The 15,327-nt window shown below is 42.3% G+C and overlaps 1 protein-coding gene and 1 non-coding gene across 10 annotated transcripts in view; both read right to left on the reverse strand.

Moving 5' to 3' along the window:
• The window catches only part of PUM1 (pumilio RNA binding family member 1), a 65,276-nt gene that overhangs the window by 23,562 nt on the left and 26,387 nt on the right, over positions 1–15,327 (reverse strand). For 6 of the 9 annotated variants that reach the window (XM_065744415.1, XM_065744414.1, XM_065744416.1 and 3 more), the window contains 5 exons: positions 13,890–14,068; positions 11,550–11,716; positions 10,480–10,750; positions 5,101–5,194; positions 3,667–3,783 (listed from right to left, as the gene is read on the reverse strand). In XM_065744415.1, coding sequence (XP_065600487.1) covers positions 3,667–3,783; positions 5,101–5,194; positions 10,480–10,750; positions 11,550–11,716; positions 13,890–14,068 — 828 coding nt within the window. The remainder of the gene's footprint in view (positions 1–3,666; positions 3,784–5,100; positions 5,195–10,479; positions 10,751–11,549; positions 11,717–13,889; positions 14,069–15,327) is intronic. The other 3 variants (XM_065744413.1, XM_065744412.1, XM_065744411.1) reach the window with 2 other exon arrangements.
• On the reverse strand, positions 238–318 carry LOC136053850 (small nucleolar RNA SNORD103/SNORD85). The gene has a single exon (XR_010622683.1). It is a non-coding gene; the product is annotated as a small nucleolar RNA SNORD103/SNORD85 (small nucleolar RNA).

Raw genomic sequence — 15,327 nt, forward strand, 5'->3', positions numbered from 1 at the left:
GGCTGCATTCCTGTCGTAATACCCTTTACTTGGGCAAAATTCAGGCATGGCTCTGAGTTATTTTAATCTCAGGTTTTATTATCAAGTAAGTATAGTCTAGAAGATTTCTTCTTTTCTTCCTAGTTAGAGATTGCTCATCAGATCTGAAAAAGCCTGAGGTGTTTAGAAGGAGAGGAGACAAAGCCTTTGAAGTCTGCAGGCAGCGGGGCTTAAAAGAGCACCGTGCATCCCTGTGAGCCTGGCTCAGCTGTGCACACTGTGAGGCTCTCATTACCGAACAGCATTCTCAGTGAGGGCAAGTGTGTCATCATCACCAGGCCCATACAAATACACACAGTGCTTCTGCAGACATTAGACCTGCTTTTACACTTACTACAGATGCACATACAGGAAAAAAATAAAAGCTACTTAGTGCCTTCAAAATCAAATACTCCCACTACTATTTCTCACACATTGACATACACACACACACTCTCCTAAATATTCCTTTTAACAAATGTTAACAGAACCAACAGGAACGTGTTCATGGCACATTTCCCCCTTTCAGTCTCAGCCTCCACTCTCACATCTCAGAAAGTATTGATGCAGGAGCAGCACCAAATGGGGCTTCCTGCCAAGGGTAAGGACTTGGTGACACCAGAGCATCCAGAACCCCATGTCTAAAAATGCAAGGGTGCAAGCAGAAACTTTACCAAATACTTACAGCACTTGAGCTGATCCATCCAGAACTAACAATATGGCAGCTGCAAAAATCCCAGGAACAGTGTCTTTTCAGGGAGGGAGTGGGAAATAACTCAACTCCACCAGCTCTGGTGCAGCCCCGTGAAACCCTGCCCTACCAACTCTGGGGCCAGCACAGACCCACACCAGGAAGGGCACCTGCACCTGACACTGTGCCCCAGACAGCTGCATGTGCTCCCCAAAGCCCCATCCCATGCACTGTGCATGCAGCCATCCCCCTTTCCAGCTCTGGGCTGGCTTTGTACAGGACACAGATGAGCACCAAGTGAGAGAGGCTCCTAAGAAAAGCCCAGTTTGAGAAGAACAGAGCAGACATCTGAGCACTCTACCTTCACTCTAGGAGCACTGTGTTTTTCCTGTATGCAGATTATTCCAGCATCCACTTTTCTACAAAGAACAGAAACACTTTTCTACCTATTACATACCTCAGAGGGAATCAACATTTCTCAACTTGTCCTAAAAAACGCAAGATTTTTCTTTTATTCTTCTTATTATTTAATTGACATCTTTCTAAAATGACAGAAGTAATTTCACACCACTTCCCTAAGGTCTGAACTCACAAGCTATTTTTCTTGAGTCTAGGAAGTCCTTCCCTCTATTCAAATGCGCTATTCTTTTAACTGCTGCTATTGTTGGGAAGAAAAGAGCATTATCATGGCGCTGACAGTCTTATAATAATGCAAAAGCTGCCATAATGATACATTCTTAATTGGCAGAATCATCTCTGCCACAAAACACAAAAAAGTTTCCACTCCTAAGAGTAACTGTGAACAATAGACTACCAACAACTCTCAATTCATTTCTTCCATCTCATTAACTTCTTTAAGTCTTCCCAATTTAATGCTCTCATAAAAATCAGGGAGGCCTTCTGCTGTAGACTTGTAGCTCTAAACAGCTCAGTAGTTCCACATCCCTGCAGTGCATCACTCATTCTTAGGAGAGAAAAGGCTTTCAAAACTGAGTCTAGACATAAAAGGTGCCATCCCTAAAACAAACATGGCCAGAAGTGAAGTCTGTTGCACTGCCATTTTAGCAGAGTCCAAAGCCCAACAAAACAGATGAAGTAACTCATTTCTCAGTGGTGCAATACCATAAGCAAATTGCAGTGAATTACACACTCTTTTTGTTGTTTTCAAGACTCATGAAGTTTAAAAATTATTTAAGCAGAGACTCCCACGCTAACTTTGGGGAAGTGTTAGGCATCCTAGAGGTCTATTTTCTATTTGCAGTTTATAAGGCCTCCATCAGGCATTCAGGCAGTTGCAGCTTCAACACTACTGAGAATACACTTGTCTCCTAGAAATCCTGCCGCAGTTACATGTGATCATCTATGAAATCAAGACAGGGACCACCTTCCCCACTAAACTGTAGTGTGTTAAAAGCACTAAGGTGAAGCATAAAGGCCAACGAGAATCCTCCTTTTATAACAGTTACTTACAAAGGCCACCGAAGTACTCTTATCGTAACTGGACCTGATATTGTTCTGGCACCCTCCCCTCCAGCAAGACCTGACTAAAGCTCCCTACCTAAATTTCACACAGCAAGCTCAGGTCGTTCATTCACTGCTGTGCTTTCCTCATCACATGACAGTTTATCGACTCCTCGAAACATCCTTGCACTCTAACTGTTGGCTTTCCTCCACCTCATCACAGCGTCATCTGTTTGCCCACAACATGTCGTTACCACGCTTATCTTCCACTGTTATTATGCAATCAGCATACAAAATGCACAACAGCCAAAGAGTCCAAAGCCCACATCTTCAAATTATAAACTTGACTTTACATACTTCCATACAATCCATTAAATGCCACAAGCTGGTAACAGTTGCTACAATCCCATTTCAGAGCTTGACCCCATACTGGCCCCACAGCTTAGAAACTAAGCAGCACTCACCTAACAGCTGTTAGAAGCAACATCCCAACCCTACAAAGCAGTTTAACAGAGTGCTGTGTCCACGTGCAGCTGAGGTTTCACAGTTCCCATTTGGTAAAAGCTCACAGCAGAAGAGACGTGCAGTGAGCATACAAGCTACATCTAAGTGGAAGATAGGAACAGTGTGCAGCCTCCACCAAAAAAAAAAAATCACTCTGAACTAAGCTGTTTCTATTTAAAATTTAGCAGGCTCCCACTCCAGGTGGTTCAAGAAAAAGCAAAGTGTGGTGTCATGGTTATAAAAATATTCTTCTGAAAGAACATTCTTCTTTTGTCCTGACTGCTTAGGCCAGAACTTCATGGCACATGCAGCAGAAGTTCAACATGCAATGTGTTCTTCTCAGTGTCTGATAAGCTGTGTTACTGAGCTGTCATCTCAAGATAGAACAATTTTGGTTGTGACAGTTGGAAAGAATTTGGAAATGGATACGTGAACGTTTGGGAGGAAGATCCTGCACAAAGACAAGTCACCATCTTTGCCTGCCATCTGGACAGCTCCTTGCAGGAGCCTTGCAGCAGATATGGGGAGTTCTTACCTACAGAATCTAAAAAGCATCAATACTTCAGGAACATCTATAGCAAAGGGAAGAGGTATCACTTGCAGAATGTGCTACAGTAAATCACGTTAGAGCAGCAAAAAGATAAAATATTCCTGGCAGGAAAATACACCCCCCGTCTTTCCAGTATTTACAAAGTGTATTTCAAAAGATGTCTTTCACTACCAGTTAGCAAAACATCCCAAGAACCTAACAGCATTCATCTCTGAGGGCTTCATTTCAGACTTGCTCTGTTATTTATTCTCAACAGAAGAAGTCCACAGAAAGTGTTATACAAGAATTACCACATTTCATCTAGAGAAAATCAGGGTTTCCGAGACAGCTCTGTAATGATATACCATCTCTACAGTGATTACAAAGTACTAATAATTAATTGCTGCTACCAGCACACACTAGAGCACAGTAAGGAGCACACAGACGAGTGGAAGCACCTCACCTAATGTCGCAGCTGCTGCGAGCCCGGCTGCGTACGGATCCGTTCCTGGCGGAGCAGCGCTGATGATGTACGGATTGGGGACAAAGGCAGCAGGAGCTAAACCTGCTGAAAACATACCTGTCAGTAAAAACAAACTTGACTAGAACTGAAGCCCTACCAAAAATACCTCCGGCTACCTGGCTGGGGACTCGACTGACTGAACGCTGCAAAACGAGGGCTCACGTTGTTTTAGTGTTTTTAAGCTTTTTATAGGTCGTTCTCACTGTGTTTCCCAGAGCACTGTTATAACAATCTACAGAGGACATAGTTTACATTAAAAACAAAACAAAAAACAACAAATTCCAAAGATGCAGTGCTGCATTAGGAAGGCTGAAGTGGCAGAAGAGCCTGCACGTAATACCTGTTAACTGCTCAGGTATCTGTGCAGTGCAGATACATCCTTGCTGTTTAAGTGGCTATTAACACCAATCAGATATTAACATTACCTAATTGTTTATTTTGATGAGTTTGAGCCACTTTGAGTTCCGTGCCAACTACACATTACCAGTACTTCAATTTATGAGTCTGGGAGGACCACAGGAACACATGGACAACATCATGGCAGAGACAGGGTCTGCTCTAAGTGTCTGTGCAGGCACTATCTTTCTCTGCAAGGTACAGTTTAATCATTAGATAAATCACTAGAGAGTGGGAAGGGGTGTGGAAAGTGGTAAAGGTGAAGGAGAATAAGTTAAGAAGCCAAATAATTTTAATTCAGGTTTATCCCTGGACTCCACTGAGCACATAGGTGTGTAGTGGAGAGCTCAGAGAACCCCAACACAACAGCAGGTTCCAAGAACTACCCATTAATTTGCCTGCTGTACCAAAAACATTTAACCCTGCGATTGTTCAACTCTAACCAACCAGGAGGAGCCCTTCTGCAGGTCTGTTACTCTATGCAGAGTACTAAATGCATTCTTCCCACTTAATCTGCATGCTTTAATATTATGAATCACACATTTGCATAAATTGCAGCTTTTAAGTTAAATTCAGACCCCAAGCAGCCTAAAATTCTGCCCTGTGATAATTTAAACGTAGACCATCAAGCAGGAAGCACGTTCAGGTGCACACAGGATCATGCACTTTCTCACTTCGTTGCAGCCAATTCACAGCTGACTCAGCAAGCGCTTCAGAACGCTCTCACTGCGGAGCAGCACGAGAACATGTGTCACTGCTCCCAGTCATGACTGCTCTGGAGCTTCCTGAAACTGTACAACAGACACCTCCAGAACTTCAGACAGTGTTCTTCTGTTTGTGGTTCAAAGCACTCACCAGTTGCAAAAACATATTTAGGATTCTCTAAAGCCTACCAACTCTTTCCCCCTGTAGTTTTCCCAAAATATTCTGAGGACTAAGATCACTAGGAAAAGGCAATGAATTAAATACTAGACTTACCTATATGAGGTTGATGGGCAGCTGCCAATGCATACTGCTGCTGCTGGGCTGCTGTTAGCTGCTGAACAGCAAGAGCATTCGGTCTTTGGAACAACTGAAGGGACAAAAAAAAAAATAAGGTCCTTTATTATGCACAAAAATCACTTTTTTTAAAAGCAATTCCTTTACACTAGGTTTGTTTTCACAACTACAGACACTCCTCTTTAGCAGGAAACATTTCAAAAGAAAATTAAAAAAATATTTTTGAAAGCAATTGCCTGTAATGATCCACTTAAAAAGAAAATATTTCTCAAGTACAGCTAAACCCTACCCACAGGTTCTTCTGCTATTCTCTGTACAGCTGCCCCAAGGCCGTGCCTCCCCAACTCTTCCTCTAGCACACACACCCCTCCACAGCCTGGGGATCACCAGGGGCTGTCACAGTTCTTGTAGACCCTGAGCACTATCAGCTATGCTGAGAGCACTGCAGGACAGCAGGCAAGAGGGGAAAGCTCATGTGGGAGAGATGCTCTTGGGACAGATCACAAATGCAGGAGCTTACAAACCCTCAGAGAAATGATGCAGAAAACACTTTTTCCTCTAACTTCTAACTTCCAGACTCCAGCATCACCTATGTAAAACAAGGCATGGAATATGAATTCCTCTTTGACCACAGACAGAAACCAGTTCCTGAGACTTCTTGGTTAAATCATACAAAGCACATCCAGGCTTGCCACCTTAGAGTTCCCTACTTCAGTCTTTGGGAATGATGCACAGCATTACTGAGAACAGTCATTTCATGGAAAGAATACCACAAGTCTTCAAAAGAAAATGTGCTTTTACTTCTTTGCCCTGTTCATCCAGACTCTTACTAATAAGAGTACTTCCTGTGCCAGAGATGCCTCTAAGTAAATGAAACACTCCCTGAATCACTACATTAACGCAGCATCATCCATCTCCAGTAAAAACATGGAAAATACATCCTGAAAAATTCTCAGAAGCAACCTTCATCCCCATTTACTTCCCGAAGTGATCATTTCTGAGGCGTGAATGATTTCATAAACCACTGTGATAGATGTTTTCTCTCTGTAATTGCTTGGGAAAAAGAAAAAAAAAGACACCGATGCCTAAACGCTACACAATTTTCACACCCATTATCACTGCCTTCCTTCCAGATCTCAACCAAGACAACCAAGCCTCTGCTGTCAAAAGGAACAAGAACAATTCTGCACAAATTCTGGTAGAAACCTGCAACTATCAGGAAGCAGATAATCATTTAGGAAGCAAGATATTACTATAGGCAAAGACTGTACTTGGTTCTCCTAAGAGCAAGACATGGAGCTGTGCTGTTTAAGCAGAAAATAGGAATAAAGACAAGTGACAGCCTACATCTATTATCTTCTATTTTTATAGGTTCAGAAGGAGAAACATTGCACAAGTGATCATTAGGTAGAAATTCAGTACTTGGGGATCACAACCCACACAGCTGCCTTCCCCACTGACTGCCTACCCCCAGAGATGCCCCTCCGCACATCTGTGGAGTATCGTAACACTCCTAATGGGAAAATGCATCAAACCCTCAGGGATTTAATCACCTCCCTTGATCTCAGAATTGTAGGGGTTGGAAGGAACCTCTTAGACATCATCGAGTCCAATCCCCCTGCCAAAGCAGGCTCCCTAGACCAGGTTGCACAGGTAGTGGGGAAAGCAGCATTCAGCAATATCTGATGCTTTCTGATGCTTACAAAAAGTTGATTGCTTATACAGGATATAAAGTTACTGCTCCATCACTAGCAGCTGACCAAATACTCTGTGCCTCATTTAGTTCAACAAAGCAAGCACACCATGTAGAACATGACCTATGGGACATGGAATGAAGGATCCTGGCTCTGTAGGAGCCTTCAGCAGCCATGTTCTCAAGATCAGTCACCAGCCATAACAGTACAGAAACAAAACACAATCCCAACTGCTTCATTGCTCCAGATCCATCCAGAACAGCCATGCTTGGTTTTGTGCTCTACTGATCTCAGTGATGAAGCATCCTAGCTTTATTCTGCTAGAAACACCTCACCCTTTTCCACACTCCTGCATCTGTGGGATCAGCTTTTCCAGACTGCTGGGCTGGACTCCACCTAAGCAAGCAGCAGCAATGCTAGACAACCACTCACTGGGGTCCAAGGGGCAAGAGAAGCATTTATCTTCTCTGAAAACACCTCTTTTTTTTAATGCTCAGAAATTACTGAGGTGACTTCCACACCTCCCAACTGTATCTCAGTGATTCATTTTTAAATTAGTACCACCTACTCCAAGCATGAATATTTTCCCCCAACAGCTTTTATTTCTTATTATTGTTATTGTCTGCTTTCCCTCTTGTGACTGCAACTGCTCACTGCAAGATCTGACTTCCAGACATGCCAGTGCCACACAAGCTCTGTGTATTTTCCACTGCTGAAATGAGGGCACAGCAGCCAGCACTGCAAATGGCCGCTGTCAACAGCCATTAGAGCTCACCTAAAGACTCAAAGAGAAGACTGAACAAAAATGCTTTACCTAAAATGTAACAGAAGAGAAGAAAAAGGGACAGGTTGCCAGGGCACAGTACTTTCATGTGCTTCACAAAAAAAAAAATCTCTCTTCTGCATCCTAATCTCACAAAGAAACCTGAGATTTAGCTGTGACTGCTTTCCCAGACAGTATTATTGAGCTTCTTTAAAACCACACGCAAACCTTTGGCCATTTACATTGTGCTGGATGAGGAGGAAGGGCTGGATTCCTTCTGTCTGCGGAAAGCCACCTCTAGAGCATTTCCCTTTAAACTGAAATGCAGTTTCCCCAAGCCTACAAACCAAGACTCAACTTACTGTGAAGAAACTGTGAACAGCTCAAATGTTCTGCAGTTTTCTACTGCCTGTAACACAGAGAAGGGAGCAGAGCACAATTTCAGGCTGTACTCAGGCAGATAAGCCCCTGTGCCACACAGCTCTGGAAATCATGAACCCCATGCATTTAATGGAAGCGTTATGAAGGCCTCAATGCCCTGTCTCCAGCAGCTGAAAGACAAGCCCTAGATTCCAGAAATCAAAGACCAAAGGTAAAACTCCAGTAGAAGCTTTTTGCTATCTTATTAAAAAAAAAATTACTGTGCACTGAATTAGGGTTAAGCCATGTATCTATACTGTGGTGCCTGCTAAATGGAAAAAAAAAAAACTCCTCAAGGGACTACTTTAGCCTGTTACAAACTACATTCAGTTGTAACCTACAAACAAATGACATAGTATAGGAGGATGTCAGCAGTTTGCACACACTGGTATGCAGCTGAAGCATCACTGCAGCAGGTGGGGGAACTCAGAGGAAATTTCAAGGACCCAGAACATCACGCTCTGTGTTACCCAGTTATGGGAATACTGTACAATTAGATTTCTGTAATCCAGTTTCTTCTGGAACATAAACATCTGACATCTCTAATCAGATTAGATGCGATTAAGACCCTCCCTTCCTAACATTGCTTTTAGCTGCACTTAATTGTAATCCCTTCAAAGTATATGACGCTTCTCTATGGACCCAGGAAGACATTATTAAAGGAGAGATCTTTGTGCTCAGGATGTATCTTCTGACAGCAAGCGAGTGCAAAAACACCTGTATGAAAGAAATCTGTCTTTTGAAGTACAAGCTGTAACTGCAAACAGCAAATACTGAGAAACATCAGCTGCTAGCTACAACACTAAGGAAATGGGTCCTACTCTTTGAGCCAACATACACTGCATTTACACCAGCACGTACCAAGAGTGCATACGTGGCAGTGAAGAAAAATAACAGTGAACTCCTATCTTTAAAACTCCACTTACAAAAGCCTGTGTTTACCATGAGTGAAAGCAGTTGCTGCAACTAAAATGAGATTTTCAAGTGTGTGCATTACACTACTAATTCTACCCAGCACTATCCAGACACCCTGCTCACCCACCCAATCCCAGCTACAGAAACCACAGAGATCTGCAGCCTCACAGGCAGCCTGGAAAAAAAAGCCTCAAGCATGAGATTACACTGAGATTACATCAGCTCTGCACAGGTATTACCTATCTGCTTCACACAGAAGAGAAACAGTCGTGCCCACAGGGCCATCCAGAGCCTGAACCCAGAAATCCATGTTGGTGAACATGCTTTCCAGACAGACCTTGCTTCAAGAGATTTTTTTATTTTGTTCATTTTGCTAGTTAGGCATAAGATGTGTCCAATTTTAAATCCTATTTCTCTAAGGCTGGGAGAAAAAAAAAAAACTTGCAAATGAGCCTTAACTTAAAATAGGAAAGATTGCCAGACAAAATACAAATGACAGGCTTTACATCTCTGCAGTTACTTTCCTGTGCCTAATGGTTCTTAAAAAAAAAATCAGTTAGCTTAGCTCCAACATACTGTTTGAACAGAACAAAACACAAGACTCGTTTTAAAAAAAGCTGAAATATGCAAAGACAGGCATTTAAAGGTCCTACATCAGAGTAATACAAAGGCCGGAAAATAGCTCTCCTCTTTCTCCTTTCTGAACTACACAGCAGCTATTTAGCTTCATCATTTTTTTACATTTCCACCATTAACCACTGCAGCATACTACGTAACAGAACAATCGTATGAACTGCAATATGGTCACTTACATTGCTTTTAAGACCACAGTAACTCTCTGAGGGCAGGTCTTTAGTATAAACATGGCAACAGCCTTTCCTCAATACACAGCATCTATCATGCTATTTTGCTAGAAAAGATCAGATATTCCAGGAAACCCACGGCTGCTAATACATGAAATAAGCTACAACAAAGGATTTCACTCTTCTTTGAAGAATATTACATGTACAAAAGGAAAGCAATAAACATTTACAGTTGTTAACCCGACGAGCAGGAACAGGACTACATCACAGGTCGATGTTTGGATCCAGGCCCAGCATTCAGGAGAGGCCAAACAGCAAAGCAAGGACTTGCTTTACCTGTCTGGGCTGAGCAGTTTGTGCCTCTAACATGGGAGAAAAGGTCAAACAAACTCGCTGGTCTGAGATAAGCTTTATAGTATTGGACTCTGATCACAGGCTTTGAACCACACTCAATGAGAGTCTGGCCATCTCTGAGCAGCACTGCCCTGACCCCAGAGTTGGGCCACAGCCCTGGGGTTAAACAGCAGCTCTACCTTTAAGTCCCTTGAAAGGCTCAAAGGGTTTTGTTACTCAGCACATTTTATTAATTAAAAGCTCTTCTCCACTGCAAACTTACTCAAAAGCCAGAAATGATCAATCTATAAACAGACACATGGCATACAGAAACCACCCCAAGCCTTCAGCCACCCCACACTCACACTAACACGAGTCTGCTGGGGGAGGAACCAAGGCAGCAGCAAAGGACCCTGCGCCAGAACTTTACCTGCTGTTGGGAATTGTAATCGAAGAGCCCCACGGTGGCTGCAGCTGAGTCCACAGGTACTTGGGTGCCAGAATAATCAAACTGCAGAGGCTCCATGCCAACGTGCTCCATGGGATCCAGAGGAACACTCTGTGACTCTATGTTGGAAAAATCCTCCACAGGCTTGGCACCATTAGTACTCGCCAGCTGGGCTAAGCCCTCAGATCCGTTCTGGTTTGGACCCAGAAGATCTACTTCACTAGCAGAGTTCTGGCAATTACCAGGTGTACGGCTACATGGAGGAAAAACAAAAAAGAGATCCATCACTAAGTATGTACACTTAATGCTGCCACACAGCATCAGTTCATAGCAACAAACACGACCCACTAGAGATAATGTAGACGACGCTATAAAGGTAAAAAAAAAAAAATACAAAACTTATAGGGAGCTATTCCAGATCCTCCTTTTACAAATTCTACAGAACAACCTGTTTAACTATTAACAAAGCTCTGATACTGTAGCTCACTTGCTTTTTGAAATAGCTGCCATGGCTTCCTATTTACTCAACATAAGCACTGAACTGAAGTGAGAAACACTTCAACTGAATTCAAGGGCAAGCAGTAAACATCTCACAGTGTATTTGTTTTCCTTCTACAGTTCTAGGTGTCAACATAAGGCTCAGTAAGCAAACTAGCAAGAAACAAAAAGGCTTTCTTAGATTTTATCAACAGCCCAGATTTCATCACTCGTGAGAATGCAAGGAACAAGTGCAAAAACTTGAATACAGTTTAGCCCAGCTTATAAGCAGGGTCAACATCTACAGCAGGAATTTCCAAAGGAATCCCTCACAAAGTAGTTAACAATTGGTGTGAAAATAACATTATGTAATGCAGAATGAAGGGGTTTTGTACAGATTATCAGTTATCAACCACCTTCTTGCAAGTGCTTCCCTGTGCACATTATAGCATTCTTATGACACTGCTTAAGAGAGTCAGAAGTTTTCCCTACTGCTCTCAGCACAGAAGATCTTGCAAAAAAAAAAAAAAAGCTATGTGTGATGAGGACTAATCATTAATAGACAGAGCACATACCTGAAGTCTTTGACATCTGTGTCGATTCCATTCTGCACAGGCAAACCATTTGTTTTATCCATCACATCCCCCTCCTCCTTCAGATCTCCTAATTTATCACCATCAAATGTGCCCTTATTTTTCTTATCCCCTTTGTCATTCTCATCATTCTCTGCATCTCTTGGACCCTAGGCAAAAGAAACATTATTTTAATAAGCTTGAGTTTCAGATCAATTTTGCTTTCATTTCAAGACGTTAACAAATCAAAGATACATGTTACAATAAAGTAAGTAATTTTCAAGCATTAGTTCTTACAAATAAAAACATAAAAAGAGAAAAATTGTTAATTATAATCAAAAAAACAAGGGAATTAGTTTTCCTTCCCAAGCCTCCAAAAGAGGCTTTATCTACCTGTTTGGTTTCTTCCCTTTAGTAATTCAGAGCCTGACTCTATCACCCTAAAAATCCCATCCCAAAATTACTTTTTAAGAATATTTACCAGAATCCTCTTCTAAATTCAACTCAGGCATCCCAAAATCAATTTGGGAATATTAAATACAACAGCAGGAAGGAAAATGTTTTTAACTACACAAGGGGAAATTTAGTCATATCAGGCAGAAATTTTTTACCCAGAGGTGGTGAGGCCTGGCACTGCTGTCCAGAATGTTGTGTCCCATCCCTGAGGTACCCAAGGCTACAGACGTGGGAACCCAACCCACAGCAAGGGGCTCTGCAGTGCCTTCCCAACCCAACCATTCTGTGTCACTATCATTTAACATCTCTATATCAGAGGTGCAGTAACTGACTGGGCAAGTGCATGCATTCCAACAGAACGGGGCCACCATGCAGCTGTCTCATTTTTCAAGGGCATTACTGCAATTTGCACCCTGAAAGCTAAGTAAGAGCACTTGAGTCAATCACTAACTTGACCATACAAACCTAAAGCACTTTGAGAAGAAGATTTAAAAAAAAAAAAAAGAAAGAAAAAGAAGATAAGAAGGGTTTCATTTCTGCTGAGCAGTTTTGTAAGTGGTATGGTACCTTCAGCATCCCTATCCTTATGTCTGTGTTTTATTTCACTTGGTATAAGAATAAAGGGTGATCGTGCCATAGGCAGTTTTCAGCAACAAAAGGGAATGGAAAAACAACATAATTCATGATAAAAACAGCAAGGGACATATAAACATATTTATCATTGATAGCTTTGGTGCTGTCAAAGACAGACATGTATTCCACCTCAACTGAAGGAAAAGTGCTCTGCAGATAACAGCATTTGAACCAAATCATTTTTCCATTCCCTCTATTTTAGTGGTGGAGAGGGAAATTTTTCCCCACGTTTAGAGAAAAAGCAATCATACTGATGATTATTCCTAAATAAAATCAAACCGTTCTTACGAATACCTGAGAGCCCAATTGGAAATGCCAATTATAAATACAAATTTGAAGTTCTGTTCTCACCTACACAATGTGGTATTTACAAATGAAACCCTTTGTTTCAGAACTGACATCCTAACCACCAGCACTACAGAGCAGATACCTCTGACTGACTCAGGAAGATAAACTGACTCCTTCACTGATTATTCTTTATTTCCTCCAAAAATAATCTTTCTTAGGCTCAGGATGCAACAGTGTTATCAGGGGCCCACTAATGAGGGGAAAAATAAGAGGATGGATGAAGGAGACTAGGAATGGGCTCCCTGAAGAGATGAGCACAGCAGTCTCCTAACAGTAACAAACCTGCTCTGCTTTTATGTTTCTCAACACTCACTGATCCTGCACTCAGCTGATGAGGTGTAGCTGAGATGTGGCTTTTTTTTCCCCCCACTGTGAGGACAGGGCTTGATTATGGCTCTACTGCCACATGCTTAGATTTGAGGTAGCAGTGACTGCGCTTTCCTCCCCACCCCACCAAGCACAGTGACTAATGCTATTTCTCCACAGGAAACAATAAGCCCTTGAAAGCATTTCCAAACTAGAGTGGCATCCTAGCACCATTATTACATGGAGCTTTTTGTTCTCAGCCAGCAACAAAGCATCCACACGTTCATTCAAAAACCACACTTAGCTACATGAACATTTGCATACTTTTCAGCAAAAAAAAAAAGTTTAAATGGTGATCCTGGAGGTACACTCCACCTCAGAACCAGGGGTGTCAGCCACCTGCAACTCCTTTACACCCATGTCTATACTGCCTCCCCTCACTCAACACTGGCCTACCCATTTTAACACAGATGGCTAAACTGTAAGAGCAAATAGAAGAAAGAAATATCTGCCCCTAGGAATGGATTAACAAACAAACAAAGCAGCAAATGGAGAAAACAACATAATGGAAACTCAAATTTCAGAATCAGGCACACTTACAAATCCTCCTTTCCTTAGGCAGGAATCTCCGGGAGATGAGCTCAACACATATTCCACCATGCTAACTCCAAGTCCTCCACTCTCTGACCGTGGTGAAAGCACTGAGTTGACTTCACTATTCACATGAAAGCCCTGACCAGGTCTTCTCTGAACCATAATTGGTTGGGAAACAGAGTGATCTGGAACAAAATGTGTAATTCTTGTAAGTAGATCCAACTATTCGAAGGAGGCAAGTCATTAATCATTTACTCACTGTTGTCTTAATTGTACTAAGAAGTGCTAGCTTTTTGACTCTGATGGTGCCCACTGGAGAAGGATGGCTATCTCATTCCTGAAATACTTTGACCTATAAAGCTGCAAGTGATAACTGCATTCAAACTCTGAAATCGTAACGTTACTTAGAGACATACATTTCTGAAAAGGCTGCAATTAAAAAACAAAGTTTATTCACTTTTATTAAAACTCTTGTGTTAGTAACTTGAAAAAACAGTCTCCAATTAAACTAGAACTTTTAATTAAAACATCATCCTACAGTTACACTGTAGTTTACATTTGTCTTCCTGGTCACGTGAATGAACATATTCGTATCTCATTACTGCAGTTCCTCCTAGCTGCTATTTCCTCAACAATACTTTGAGAACTTCAATAACTCCTCTCACTCCCCTGACCTACAGCAGCCCCACCCCTTTATCCCCTCTGTGGTTCAAGGGTTTGAAATCCAACCAGAGCCGACTTAATGATAGATGTCTCCAAGTCCTAACAAGCTCTGCAGAAACTGCTGGCTGGGCAGGAGGTGACCTTCCATCCCAGTGAGGGAAGGGAAGACATACCCAGTGTCTGCATGTTCAGACTGGTAATAGCCAGCAAGTTAAAAATTACTGGGAGACAGTAGCATAGCTGCCAGGAGCTGGTGGAAGAGGCGTGGAATGACACTGATACTGTAGCTTCCTTTTAACGCATAAGCCAACAAGAGAAGGTCTTTTTCCTCCTAGCTACATTTTCTTGCCTTCTCCCTCAAGTACAAGTATCTACCCAGCCACAAAGTGGACTAATTATTATCCAAGATAAAATTAACAAAGAAAACAGGAGCTAGTTTTAACTCAGATCAGTCCCAAAGCAGCTTTCATTGTGCTGCTTAATAACTACTTGTACATTAACGAGAAGAAGCAGCCTTTATCAGGCAGGACTATTCCTAGCAGCGCTGGCTTTAAGTGCTCTTTAACTCCCACAAGCTCTAGGAGTGAAGGACCACAGCTGTACAGATGACTGCAGGGCATACTGTGGACACCAACAGAAGGGAAAAGGGATGGAGCAAAAGGTATGTTATGGAAAACCAGGCTTCACCAGTTCTGCCACTCATGGAACAAACTCGACTCCTGGCCAAGGACACTTCCACGCCCCACCTCCACAACGCTCTCTGGCAGTGACCTGGAACAAC

This window comes from Cyrtonyx montezumae, unplaced genomic scaffold, assembly GCF_038088225.1.
Source record: "Cyrtonyx montezumae isolate F1298 unplaced genomic scaffold, pur_monq_1.0 scaffold_31, whole genome shotgun sequence".
NCBI lineage: Eukaryota > Metazoa > Chordata > Aves > Galliformes > Odontophoridae > Cyrtonyx > Cyrtonyx montezumae.